Here is a 14,861-nt window from a genome sequence, read left to right on the forward strand (position 1 = left end):
ACGAGTGACTATTCGATTCATTTCGGATATGAGTTTAAAAGCCAACCATGCCGAACGCGATTGCTGTCTTCGGCCAAATTTTACGAGTGCGCGTGACACGCCAATTAGCGGCTATTAATTAATCGACTGTGCACGCTGTGGCAGATCGTCCGACACGCCGCGCCGGTCTGGAGTAAATCCAAATTTATGGAAATGCAGTCCGGCGATAACATGATCCGACGAAGGGTAGAGAGATTACACTCGCGAACAATGAAAAAGTTAATGCGCTGTCGCCATCCTTTAATCGGCCCACTTGTCCCTTATTCAAAATCGCACGTTGCGTTCGCGTCATCAATAATTTTTGCGATAACGAAAGTTTCTCGTTGAACCGCACACGTTGTAAATTCCATGCAAACAAATGGACTTTTCGTCGGTACGCAAATTTAATTGAAAACCAATGAGCTTACGAATTAAATATTAACCCATCAGCTGCCGCGAAGTAAAACGTTTCCATTTCGTATGTATTTCGATTCATTTGCATTTGCACGCGTGATCATAAATATGTAAAAGCAAATTGTTACACGACATAAATAAATTTTTCATGGCTTAACAGAAATTGCTTAATTTTTTAAAATGCGTTATCGTGACCTTCTTAAAAATAACTTTAATTATTATAAAAATGTTTTAATATTATAATTACTAAATTATATTTTCTTAATTATTATAATTTAATTATTTTAAAAATGATTAAAATTAATCATTATATTCTTATAATTTTAATTTTTTTTTTTACATTAACATTATTGTAATATTCATATCGAAAACTAATAATTTGTTGTCGACTTTATCACATATTAAATTCGCTTTAAAATTTAATTATAAGAAATGTTAAGTGGAAACCATGCGATTATTCCCGGCCACAGATCGACCGCCGCCGAGAGCTCCCTAAACATCCGATCGAGTTTGACTAATTAGGCGGAAAACATCGATATATAATGCGTGCCCTGAAGAAAGAAACGATATACACACATATTATATATATATATATACACATGTATAATAGGGGAAGGAAGGAACAGAGTATTGTGTTCGTCCAACTAGCATCAATGCAACAACCATGGCGGAGCATTCGGGTGGTGGTTTTGCGGTTCGTGCACAAGTGAATATTCAACGGGTTTCTTTCCACTCTGTGTGCTACACTGCCGATACGACATACGAGTACACCGAGAAGAGGAAAGGTGGCAACATTAATTATCAAATAGTAAAAAGAAGAAAGACAATAAATATACGAAAAGATACGATAAGAGGAAAAAAGGAGTAGATAATACGGGGGACGGTCGTTCGTCAGACACGCGTCTGCGGTTCGATGCAATAATAAATTTTATGATGCTGATTTTACGCGGCGATCTACCAGAGGGATCGCGAAATTACGCAATAACCATGGTGGAAAACCATTACCATATCGTGATGAAATATATCACGGTGATATTACGCACGATATGATAAGAATAACACACGTAAAATAATGTCCCACGGTGAATTCACGAGTAATGGGTTAACCGGCGTGAATCGAAAACTCATATACACTGGTCTAAGCTTAAATAAATCGCGTATATTTTGCAATTCGCCGTGGTTCATAGTGGAATTATAATGCACGTCCGTCTCCCCGAGGAAAAATATTCCGGTTTGATAATAAAAAATGAAATGTCGGTACGATTAATGATGATGCACTTCAAGAAAAATGACTAATTAAAAATACATAATTTCTTGGCATCCATTCAATCTCGTGCGTACTGCTTCCGTTTAATAAAACTTTAAACATAAAATTATAAGCAGTATTCGAATACCTAAAAATAATCTTCAAAAACAATTTTTTAAAATATACTATTGTAATATTTTAATACCACGAACGATTAAAATATTATCTATTAAATTGTGAGCAACGTATATTCGCAATTGAGTCTCGTAAAATTTACAGTAGATGATATGAAAGTTAAAACTACGCGATGTTATTTCCTTGGCCGGTGCTGCTACACGAAATTTTAGCTCTACCTCGCGGATTACTCATCGTTTCGTATTAACCAAAGAAAGCGGAAAAGACATTCTTTTCGTAAAATATATACCGGATGCGAAACTCTTGAAGATTCCCTTGGACGGAAATTTTTGCCAAGCGCAACCTAATTTTAGAAATTGACCTAATTGCACCGAAAACGTGAAGAACGAAGCGATTGTACGGATTTTCCGAACGACAAATGGAAAAGGCAAAGAGCACACTTTCAAAAGCTAGGTCCGCACAGATTTAAACAATTTAACAATTGCACACGACGACGGTAAGAAGAAGTTTGGACGTCTCGCGCGTTTATCGAGAGCGATTTTCGGTATTCTCGTAAAATGCAAGAAGAACCAAGCGCGTTTTACTGTAATGCGAGATATTTCAAGTTATGCAGATCCGTCTCGAACGCATCTGCCGTCTTCCGTTTCGCACTGAGAGAAATGTTTTGTATGATATGTGACGTACAAAAACGTTCTTTAGTTTAAAAGTAAAAAAATTTTTGTAAGTTAAAAATTTTAATCTTGTGAGAATTCTATCAAAAAAATTTTTAACTTACTTACAAAAACTTTCTTTTAATTAAAAAATCTGGTTGATCTGATCAAAGTTTCGTTAAAATTCCACCAAATTTTGATTGGGACAAAATTTTTTAATTAAAAGGTAAGAAAATTTTTGTAAGTCATGTACATACAAAACATTTCTCTCAGTAGGCGATGGGACAAAGAAAGTAGGGTTGATTAAGGTTGATCGGGGTAAATTTGAGGTGTTCGTGCTCGTTCATCGTTTTCAACACATTAACACGATTGTCTCGGTGCCGCATATGTGGTAGGACCCTTAACTCAATCCGTACCTCCGTCTCGCCGCCGCTCTGGGTGCAAGGACGAGCGGTGCAGCTGCAGGCGATGGGGTCACCGCGGCCGCGGCGACCGCTGCAGCTGTAGCTGCTGATGGCGCCGCCGCTCCTAGCCAGCTCCACGGCATGGCCGGCAACCTGTATCCTGTTTTTGTCAGAGGCTGTTAGTGCTCCATGTCGCTCCCGTGATCGCGCAACGGCAGGAGCGCCGGTGTCTTAATCCACCCCTCGTTTTCGTGGAACTTCGGAAAGCTGCGTCATGTTCGCTAGTTTGAGCATCTCGTGACTCGCGCAATCAGGGGTTTGATAATTAAATAAACGACAGCGTAGTTGTTGGCGTCGCTCTCGAGACGCAGTCTCATGTGTCATAAAAAAATAAAAATAAATAAATCTTTTTTTAAAGTAAATATTTCCCTCAAAACTCCTTTATATGTACACGGTTTAACAGCGTTTGAATTCGAACATTCGTAAAAGTACAGTCTCAAAACGTAGGGAACCGATTCGTTGAATAAATGATCGCGCTATTAGTAATTTAAATTCGACTGCCAGTATTTGTATGATTGCCGAACATGTCGCAGCTTGTTTCGAGGGAGTGGATTAAAGCCTCAGAATTTCGAGACTTTTCATATATCATGAACGCTTAGTTTTATTACAACAATATTTCGTGAACGTCGGAACTGTTGTTGCGTTAATTTCAACGTTCTGTGAATAACTGGCGGATTAATTCGATGCGATTCGGACGATCGTAAAACATTGTTGTCGATTAAAATTACAAATGTTATGCAGAGAAACGATTCGGTCGAACCAGTTACATTATTAACAATTTTTTAATTTCACGTTAAAATTATTTTGCCCTGAAGCGTTTGTCTGCGTGATAAAATGACTCGTAATCACGAATATAAATATCTTAATAATATGTAATTGTGAGCGGATTATGGCATTTTCGGTGTCAGTTAGCGAGTTCTTTTTATGTTACGTGTATTTTGCTGCCGCTGTAAATGATAATTATATAGATTGCTATATATTTCTAACGAAAATCTTTCGTTAGTTTACTTTGTAATAGAAAATAAAAATAAAAGATTATTTGCGAACGAAAGTTTTTCTCGCGGCGTCTATAAATTATTATATAATTCGTATTCACTTAAATTTAAGTTAATGAATTGAAACAACTTAAACGCGTAAGTAATGATTGTACAATTTTGCTTGTGATTTAAATGGTAAATTTAATTTGAATCCAAACTCTATTTCTCTCTCTCTCTCTCTCTCTCCCCCTCCCTCCCTCTTTCTTTTCCATTTAGCAAAACTCGGAGTAAAATCAGTCGATATTATTGGAAATTCAGAACAAATGGATATAAAAATGATAATTAATTGCGATAGTATGCGTATCGCAAATCGGATGTTACATAGTTACGTGCTCTTCGAAGTGCCGCTTGGGACACACGATTTAATGTATTATAATATCGATCTCTTTAAATGTAATTATTAGTCGATCACGTAATAGTAACATCATTACTGAAATTATCCGAATTACGCCAACTAGACAATTGGAAAATGTTAGGGAACCATTTATTTGTCGTATCGGCGCATAATGTAATCATGTAATGAGGATGTAATGAGAGAAAGAACTTATGCAATAAATTCTTAGTCTTTGAGAAAAAACTTATGCAGTAGGAGGATATTAATTTTGCGTTTCGTTGACTCTAGTTAATTTCAAATTTTAACTAATTAATTAACAGGATCCTGACACACGGCACCGTGCCGTTGTAAAACAAAGTCTAACGCTACAAAGACGAACGACCACGTACGATTGGGCAAAGAGAATTAATTCTGTCGTAACGAATAAGATGAAATTTTATGCAAAGCTTGCGGACTGGCTCGTTAAGGAGAACGCACCGGGCAGATTTATTGCGTTCTCGAAAGTTTCCAACTTTTCTAAAGCTTCGTTAAATCGTAACGGCGCGCCGTTCTGCGAGAGGACGAAAAAAGGCCGGAGGAAAAAACTGCGAGAGTTGATTATAGCCGGCGGATCATCCGGCGCGACGTCTCTCCATGCGATAAATCGAAAACGGATTAATTTTTACCGCGAGATCGCGCGTACGGATTCCGCGCGAAAGCGGCTTCTCGAGTTGTGTCTCGTTAGAGTTCGATATTTCTCGATACGGATTTATTAAGAGCCATTGCGTTCATGACTGACTGTTAATTCAATGAATCGAACAATCGCATCGGTCCGTACAGCTCCCTCTGGCGTGCATGAAACTCTTCATCACGCTGCGAACGATTTATGATTGTAATTAGAAAACCTTTTAACTGCTACTTTACGACGCGATGCTGCTCGTACTTCGATTTAGAGAAATGGTGGCCAATTAAATAATTAGCGCGCAATAAGAATTACCGTGTAATCATCTCGTAATCAAACTTACAACACCTGACCGAAAGTGAAATAGAATTTAAAAATTTAGAGATAAATCTTTTTACGTTTCAATATTATATATTACCTAATTTAAACAACATGTTTAAATAGAAAGAACAGTGCCAAAGTATCTAAAAAATTTAATTAAACTTAAAAGATACAGATCTGAAAACAATTTTGTTAAAATACCAGAATAATGTAAAACAATTAAGCATAATGTTATAAAAAGTTTTGACATTTCAGTAACTAGCTTGAGCGTTTTATGTAATTATTTTGATGGCTTAATCAAATTATTTTCAGATCTGATTTAGCTAAATTTGTAGATATTTTTAGCAACTGTTCCTTTCGTATGTTTCTTTTAATCTTTTAATATAATTTATGTATTTTTTCTGGTGCATATAATAATTCAAGATAAATGTTAGAGGAATTATCAATATTTAATATATTGGGCATATTTAAACAAAAATTTAGGTATTATATTTTAAATACATACATATGTATAAAAAGAAGACAAACATGTGAATTATCGCGAATTTTCTCATGTTCTCTGTTGTTGACAAAGCGCAGTTTGGTGTACGCAGTATTGTTAATTACGGCTCATTTTTCATGCTAGTTTATTTGCTAAACGACCGCGACCTGCATATTTCGTCCACTGTGCACAAACGAAATATTAATTACGATATTTACTCACTGATTTATTACCAATCAACGCAGTGCCATTCGTACGTAATTGCATATTTGATGTCCGATGTAATTTTACACACAACTGCGCACTTTCGCTTCGGGCGTACATATGCACTTTTTTTAATTCTGAAAACGTCAACTAAAATCTAACAATTATGCCGTCCAATACCAATCCGAAATGTATCTGCAACGTATGTATCACGCGTGTTGAACAAAAACATTAAAATATTCAAAGTGTAAACCACACGATCACAAAATATCGCGAGATATACTGGCCCCTTTATGACATAAAAAAAAAATAATATTGTAAAAATCATTTGCGAAATATCAATATGTGTAATCGCGTAAACGCAAACAAGATTTACCGAATCATTGCAATTATATTACTTTGTAGAGTCGATATTAAACAAAATTTTGAATCCTCCAATCCTAAAAGGGGCTGAACGAAGAGGCTTTTATGTTACTGTGTCTCGAGAGGCATAAGAAGGCACACTATGCAAGTACATGATATAATTAAGACGACGAGAGGAGGCGAGGGGAGGGAGGAAGAACTGACTGATGCGAAGCACTAAATTTAACGGAAGAGAAAAGGAGACGTCGAGGGAGAAATAAGAATTAAAAAATTACCCTCGAGACTTTATAATTTATCTGGCTGTATCTGAGATTTTCTTTATTTCGCGATTTAAACTTTTGAAAATAATTTTAAAATAATTACTCACAGAAACCGCTGAAACGACTTAGCAATTGCCGACGCGCAGACTAATAATCGTCCTGGATGTTAAATTCGAAGATTTGCAATAATACACTAAAAAAAGAATCCGGTAATAATTACCAAATGTGTTAAGTAAAGATAATTTTAATAATATATTCAATTAATATAACCAAAAATAATTTTATTTTTCCAAACATTTAGTAATTATTACTAAATGGTTAGTTATATTTTATTGTTTGGTATACCTGAATATTTAGAGAAGTAAAATTATTTTTGGTTATATTAACTGAAGATTTAATTAAAATTGTTTCATTCAATATTTGATAGCAATTACTAGACTCTTTTTCAGTATATATAAAGCACATTGGACGTAAAACATGCGTGATGAAATGAGAAATAATTTTACCATCGCGAGTACTATATTTTTATGTAACAACGATTACCACGGTATATCCTACTTTACCATGTTTTTGTACTTGATGTACTTGTTTCACGCAAATTCTCGCGAGAATGCGGCCGTGCCGACGTGTGTGTATTAAATGGAAAAATAGCAAAACTCCGAGTTAAACTGAAACGAACTTTACGAGTTGCGCGTATACTAATTATCCCCTCTATCCTCGTTTAATTAATTCCGCCTACGGGTATAACTTAAGATTGAATGAAAAACGGATAAATTCCGAATGAACCGTTTCTTTAATTAAATAAACGTAAGGAAAGGAGAAACTTGGCAAAGGCGGAATTCAATCGCACATAAAAATTTTTAATTGAAAATTTAATTGCACATTGAAAAAATTAATATCAGCATAATTATTGATACGCAAAATATAACGAATGAGATTCCCGACTGACAAAGCGAAAATACAATTCGGAAATCAGATTAATACGTTGGTCGAAGGAACGCACGTAATCGAATCAAATTGTATATTTTCCAATTTTACACGCGAGATAAACGTGGGAATAATATTTTTGTCGCTTCGTACGTCGTTTCGTATCAATTATTACGCGATAACTTCTCGTCCCGCGCCATTTTCAACGCAATTACTCGATAATGAGAATATCGGAGGGAAAGGAACTTTTATCACGTGTTACAGCGTGAAACTTCGTTATTGCGCATCTAGGCCACCTGGCCTCATCGAAATTATTTTTGATATCAACAACAGCGCTTTTATCGCGTTCGCCATCATAATTGTCGATTATGTGTTATCACGTATCTATTCTATTTTGTCTGATCTTATATTAAAATTTGTAACATAAATTTTAACTCTTTAATATGTAAAATGTGAGGATCCTACGAAATCCTATAGAACGCGAGTCAGCCCCTCCAAATTCCAGATAATATATCTACCTGCCCCCCTGGCATTCAGCGATTTCACGTATATTTACGCGTTATTTACGCGTGGAATTTTACACCAGTCTGACCTTATCGTTCGTACATACCAGAGAGAAAATCTCAATAAAGAGGAAACGTTATTTTTCGAGTTCACCGAGCTGCACCAAAAAATTTGCTTTAAATGTTTCGCATTTGACCTCGTTGTCTGCAACTCGCAACTCTTTCGAGGCATCAATAATATTTAAAGATGTCTCGCAAAAATAGCGAGCTATACACAAGTCGAACATTTAAACATTTAAAGAAAAGTAAAATTTTTAAGACAGCTCAGTTTTTTCTATATCTACACCTAGATTGTGCGCGATAACACTGACCGTATGTTATTTTCAGAATATAACGTTCTCAACGAGTATTACGAATTGAATCGTAAGACGGTGTCGTTCAAGACGGTGTTACGTATTGTTGCATGGCGGCGAGCGCGTTAGGAGAAAAATGATCCGCGAAGATTCGGCGAGGGATCAACGAGCGCGTTTACCTGGATACGTTAAGAGTCGTCGGCGGTGTTGTGAGTAATTAATATGATTGAATCCTGGGGAGGAGAGAGGTGCAGCTCGTGCAGCTTTGAGGCTTTCGTTTCGCGGCCGGTGACGCGCGCGCTGAGAGAGAGCAGGAGAGGGTGACTCGCAGCACGAGAGGGCGGCCGGAGGGTGCGGTGAGGATTGCTGGCAGGGTTGCTACGAGCGATCAATAAATGCCGCTGCCAGCATCCACCCTTGGACCCACGTCTCTCCCACGTGTCGTCTCCCTCTCGCTCCCTTTCTATCTCCTACTCTGTCCGTCCTTTATCGCCCTCTTCCTTCCCGTTCTCCCTCTCTTGCGCACTTTTGCACGGCGCGCCTCGAAGCTCTTTCCATCGCTCGTGAGGTACAACTCGCTAGTCGATACAACGAGAAAAAAAGGGAGTACGAGTTTATCAATGTATTCCCGAGCGAAGCTGTACACAATCGCCTCGCGAGAGAGCCACCGACGACGGTGGCTCAGAAAGGACAGATACGACGGCCGAAAACGTTTACGCGGTGTTATATCCGCATTTAGGAAAAACGACGTCGCCGTGAGAAAGAGAGCCGCGCGATGCTCGATTGATTTTCTCGCTAAGAGACGGCGAGAGGGAGCCCATTTTTGCGCGCCGATACGTGAAAAATTGCAGGGTTTGCTGCGAGAACGAGAGACGAGCTCATTATTTGTAAGATCTCTTTAAACACGCCGTTGTGTCAAAATGGTACAAGACCTTATACTGAAAAAAAAATTTCCTAAATCTAAAGTAATATTTTCTTGAATATTGCTAAGTAAACATTTTTTTATTGCAAATAAATATTTACTAAACGTATATTATTTGTAATTCAAGTATTACTTTCTTTTTTAAATATTTATTTACAGAAATGTTTATTTAGTACTATTCAAGAAAATATTATATTTGGATTTAGAAAACTTTTTTCAGTGTATAAATTATGGGTCTACCACTTTCTTACATTAAATTTTACTTTAAACTTTAATGTGCTGAGAGAGAGAGAGAGAGAGAGAGAGAGAGATATATGAAGAATAAAGAGCGAAATTTTGATTTCGCTAATTTAAAACGACGTATATATTATGCGAAGGAATGGACTACTGGATTTTATATAAAATTAAGCAGGGAACGGGTCGAGGATTAGGTGTTTGAGATTATTCGACGTCTCTGAAAGTGACAGGCTCTCACTAGTGTGTGTGGCGAGCAATTGAATCAACTCGCTCGCCTTTTCCACGTAGCGCGTTTGAGTCGTAAATCACGAGTACTTAAGGCGTAATTAAGCCGCATTAACTTTACAAAGTGGGCGATGCGAGAATCAAGATCGAAGATCTTCTCTGTGCGCTCTAGATCATTTCGCGAAGATTAAGATGTTTGAATTGTCTGAGCTGATGATTCGTTTTGCTCGTTTCATTCGGGAAATTACCCATTGTATCGAGTGCTTTTAAAACAATGCCTCGAAAAGAGTTTTCGTTCGTAAATAATACATTTGTAAAAGAAGATATTACGGTGATAAAATCAAATTAAAAGGAAAGTGAATCCAATAACATAAATATAGAAACAAATGTTAAAGTATTAATTTATGTCTCATATAAGTTTGCAATTTTCACAAGTTATTAATAATCAACAAAGTTTTAATAACCATAAAGAACATACATTCGCGTTAAATGATCGATTTTCAATACATTGTTACGTGCATGTAATACGATTGTTACAACACATGTAACAATTGTTTCGTGAATAATAAACATCGTCATTGAACGAAAGAAATATCGTCTGCGTAATGATCTCTCTCGTGAAGTTTATTAAACTCGGGAAGAAAAATAGCGGCGGATATTAAAGCGTACGTCACGTTAAGCGTTTCACAAATAAGTTACGAACTCTGGAAATGACCGGTCACGAAAGATGGTGGCGAGGTGAAGACCGGCTTTACATCTTTCTCGTATGAAATGTCAACGTCGGGGAAAGAGAACGGAGAGATGCAGGCATTGACGTATCCGGCGAAGGGAGAGGGGGAAAAGGAGAGGTACGAAATGGACGAAGTGAATAATAGAACGTGAAAGAAACAGAAGTAAGAACATACACGGAAACAGGTGTGAATGCAACCGTGGCAGGCTGAAAAGTCAGTAAAATGCACTAGAACCACAGTCGCATAACCCAACGAGTAAAGCAACAGTGATTAAGGTGTGGTGTTTACATAACGTACTTCTCTTGGCAAATTACTTGGAATTCAAATCAACGCTCACAGGACTAATGACGTTAGCAAACAGGACTACCGCGACCCGTTGAGAGCGAACGACAAATCTTCGGTGTGTCCGAGACACCCGTTACATTCACCCCTTTCGTCCGAGACGTTCTAGAACGTAGAGCGTAGTCCAACGAAGCCAGCGCTTACTAAAGATTCTAAATCTAGGTTCCAAAACGAGATCCTACATCACGCAAAATAAAATTAAATACGCGAAATTAAAATTAACTTGCGGCGTTCAGTTTAAAAAGGCCATGAGAAAATGAAGTTAAACATAAAACTATGCTTTTATGATAAAATCAATCGCTGCGTTCAGTAAATAAAAAGCACCTTTGCAATTGTTGTAACATTTTTTAATTTAATTGGTTTATACATTTAAATCCAATAAGGAACTGAGAGCAAAACCAATCATATTTTATTAAAGAATTTTACAACAGTACAAAGTTACTTTTTCTGCTGAATACAGTTATTCTTGTGTTATCCCGCGTATTCTGAAGATATATCTATCGTAAAAAAGAAAAAGGAAAAAGTCGAGAGTTATACAATTGCCTCTACGTTATCACAACGAAGCTATCAATTATCCCAGTAAACAAGGACTCGAGAACCCCGATCGGCAATTCGACGTTCGAAACGAAGAAAAAGCTCGTTCTAATTTCACGAGTTTTACAATTCCGAGAGCTTTAAAATCTTCCGCGTTTTGCTTTCTCTCGCGCGCGTTATCGATCCGAGCTCGCACACAGGCGAAGGGTCTCTCTCTCCTGAGGGTCAAAAAGTTCCTTCGCCATATCCCAAGGCTTGCAATGAAAATCGTTGCCTCCGCGACGGAGGCAACCAAAGTTCCTGAAGCGGTGGATGAAGGCGCATTCTCGCATCGAGGTATGCAGGTACAATATACGTGTTTCTTGCTACACAGATAGACTCGATCGCAAGGCTCCAATCGGCCTCGACTCGTGTGCCGATCTCGCTTGAGATATATGATTCCATGCACTAAGAGATATTATTCGTTCCAGAAGTATAACAATAACGATTACGGTCTCCGAACGAAAGCCATTCAAAGATACTTCCGAGCAAATGGTGTGAGTGAGTAATATACGCCAAAAAAGGAGATGCAGAGATTAGTATATATATGTATATATATATATATATATGTATGTATAAACGTGAGCTCTTCTACTTTCAACATCTCGCAAAGAAATCGCTATCTACGGGACACGATCATAGTGATTCAACACTGTTCCGAATGCCGATACGGGATGGATGCGTTTTCGATGTGTTTTCGCGACTTCGATAACGACTTTGCGCGACGTAATATGTTTTCTTTCTATTGTATCAGCCCGTAGTGACCGAATACCGACAAAACTAATCCGGCTATCTAAAATCGTTGTCACCGTGCCCGAGAGCTTTTACTTTCTTCGAAACTTTTTTGCGAACAATTACTATCGGGAAATTTACAGTTGCGACGAGTAGTTCTCGAAGGATAAAACGACAGTTTTTCTTTAATAATTACACACGTTAGTGGTTCTCAAACTACGCTTATTTCACCGAGAATTAATGACACGAAAAATGAAATTTATTAATTTTGCAAAACTCGGTGTTGAAATCTGCTTGCTAAAAAGATATTCTGAACATCAATATATTAAAGCAATATTATATTAACATTATATCACTATGTATTAAATATTAATTATATAGAATATTTAATTATAAAGTATTAGAATTATAGAACAAATAAAATTATAGAAGTATTTACTAAAATATTCCCGTTATATGAGATTCAATTATTAACTATTAATTATTCCGCGACGTAATTTATATTATATAATTTCTTAGTGCATAAATGCAAAATGAGACTTTCTATCCAAATCATTTTATTCCATTAGGATTTTATTATTTTATTATTCCTAACATTGTGATCGTAATGTGGCGCTATTATTCCGCGCTATCAGAGACAGCCATGGGGAACGTTAAGCTCCAACGATTCGTCGATGATTGTCGAAGGTAAGGATTGGCGACGATTCGATAAAATTTAACTGCGCGAGAGATGGTATTTTCTCGTCATGTATATTTTCCGCATCGAGCAGTAGCGATAAAAGCTCAAAGTATGAGAACCACTGGATCCACTCACATCGAAAAACGCGTGTGTTATTACGAGAAAATAACAGAAACGTCTCGGCGTTGATTGACATCCGCGAGAGCCTGAGAAAACTAACTGTAGTGGTTATTTACGTGTAACTACAGTGACTTAGTAATACATAATTTAGTTAGTCGATAAAAGAGCCCTTTTCGCCCCCATCCCTGATCACGTGGGGCATTTTACGGCCACGAGTATCGAGAACACTAGATTGACTGAATCGGATCTTCTCTTTTTTTCTCGAGAACGACGACGGAATCGTTCACTCTTCTTGCCGAGGTTTCTTTTTCCAAAAAATAAAGCGCACTCCCGCTTGCGGCCCACTACTAAAACTGCTGGCGGTGCTTGCACGCTCAGAGGTAACTAATTAAGGCTACGCACTGACGACTAATTAGTGGATGCCAGGCTAAACAATCAGTAAGAAAGGTGAACGTTGTGTATACGATCGGGCTGTTTCTGAACAATGCTGTCTCCTCTTTTATTAGCAAATAGGACGTGATTAAAAAGAGTTGTAATATAGATATAATAATTTTCAATGGAAAAGACTCGTAAGATTAGGATTAAAAATACAAACTTCAATTTTAATATTCCTACAATTTAGAAGTTTAATTTGGAAAATGAATGGATTTGTTTGTACACATTTTTAAAGAGTATGAAATTATAATATTTTCAATACAAAAATATTAAATTACAAAAAAATTTTTCGTCAACATGACATTTTGTACTAATAAAAGAACAATGATTTTTACGATCGACTTTTAAATTTTTGTTTGAAAGATATCAATCACAGTTATGTAACATAAAATCCTGAAGAAATACGATTGTTCAGAAACGCCCAGCATATTATATACTTATGTGCCTGCTGAAATAATGTCGACGACGACGACACTCGCACGATTCTTTCATATGATGTGCGATTATACTCTTTAACAAAACGTTATCCGCCGAAAATTTCGCGATATCGATGTACACGATTATCGGATTCACTCGCGAAAGAAAGAAATGGCGAGCGACGTGGCCGACACGATCGGCGATTAATTAAACGAAAGACGGTATACCAGAATTAATTAGTTACCACTAAATCAAAGGCGGCATTTGTTCGAGCATGCAGCAACCTTCGCCCGTTCAAAAAATTATTTGTCATGTCTCTCGCCAACTAACACACCGTGCCACGATCCATTAACATTAATCAATGACAATTAATAAACAGTTCCAAAAAAAAAAATAATGATAATCATAGTAAGAAGAGTAATAAGTATTACAGACTGTGCCGCCATGGCAGCCCGTACGTGAAGTAGTGACAGAGAACTAACGAAAAAGGGGAAAGGAAAAAAATATCGGAAGAAATTGCATCGAAAGAGAAAAAGAAAACGAAACAAGTGAGATGAACATGCTTTCTCGTGTCTGTTGCGTTTGTCTTGCTCATTATTTTTGTCACACGCGATCATCCTCGCGGAGATTCTCGTTAGTTTGTGCAATATGCATCCTGATTTAAACGATATGTGGAAAAAAGAGACGAAAGAACGCACGAGAAAGACAAAGAAAGTAAGAAAAAAGAGAAGAGACGGAGACAAAGTGAAAGGAAAAAAAAGTAAAAAAACACGATACTGAAAGTCGCTTTCACAAACTACTTCGCAGCTTTGTAATGTATACGTTATGAGTGCACATATGTTGTTAATCGTACGATACTGCCAGGACGGATTATCATACGTGTGAAATTACAATATAATAAATATGTGTCCGCGTGCATATAGCGCTAACGTTTCTGCGAAAAACGTATATGCACGCAGATACATATGGCATATCGGTATAGATATATATATATCAATATATATATATATATATGTAATGTATATATATATATATATATTCACAGGTGAATCTCATATGAAGGCAAGCCAAGGCCAC

General features: G+C 37.0%; 1 protein-coding gene across 3 annotated transcripts in view; it reads right to left on the reverse strand.

Moving 5' to 3' along the window:
* Positions 1–14,861, reverse strand: part of LOC108729863 (RNA-binding Fox protein 1) — a 161,552-nt gene that overhangs the window by 24,605 nt on the left and 122,086 nt on the right. Inside the window, exon 8 of one of the 3 annotated variants that reach the window (XM_018459204.1) lies at positions 2,880–3,027. The exons of the other annotated variants lie outside the window; for them this stretch is intronic. Coding sequence (XP_018314706.1) covers positions 2,880–3,027 — 148 coding nt within the window. The remainder of the gene's footprint in view (positions 1–2,879; positions 3,028–14,861) is intronic. 3 annotated transcript variants of the gene reach the window in all.

Source organism: Mycetomoellerius zeteki, unplaced genomic scaffold, assembly GCF_001594055.1.
Source record: "Mycetomoellerius zeteki isolate Tzet28-1 unplaced genomic scaffold, Tzet1.0 scaffold80, whole genome shotgun sequence".
In the NCBI taxonomy this organism is placed as follows: domain Eukaryota; kingdom Metazoa; phylum Arthropoda; class Insecta; order Hymenoptera; family Formicidae; genus Mycetomoellerius; species Mycetomoellerius zeteki.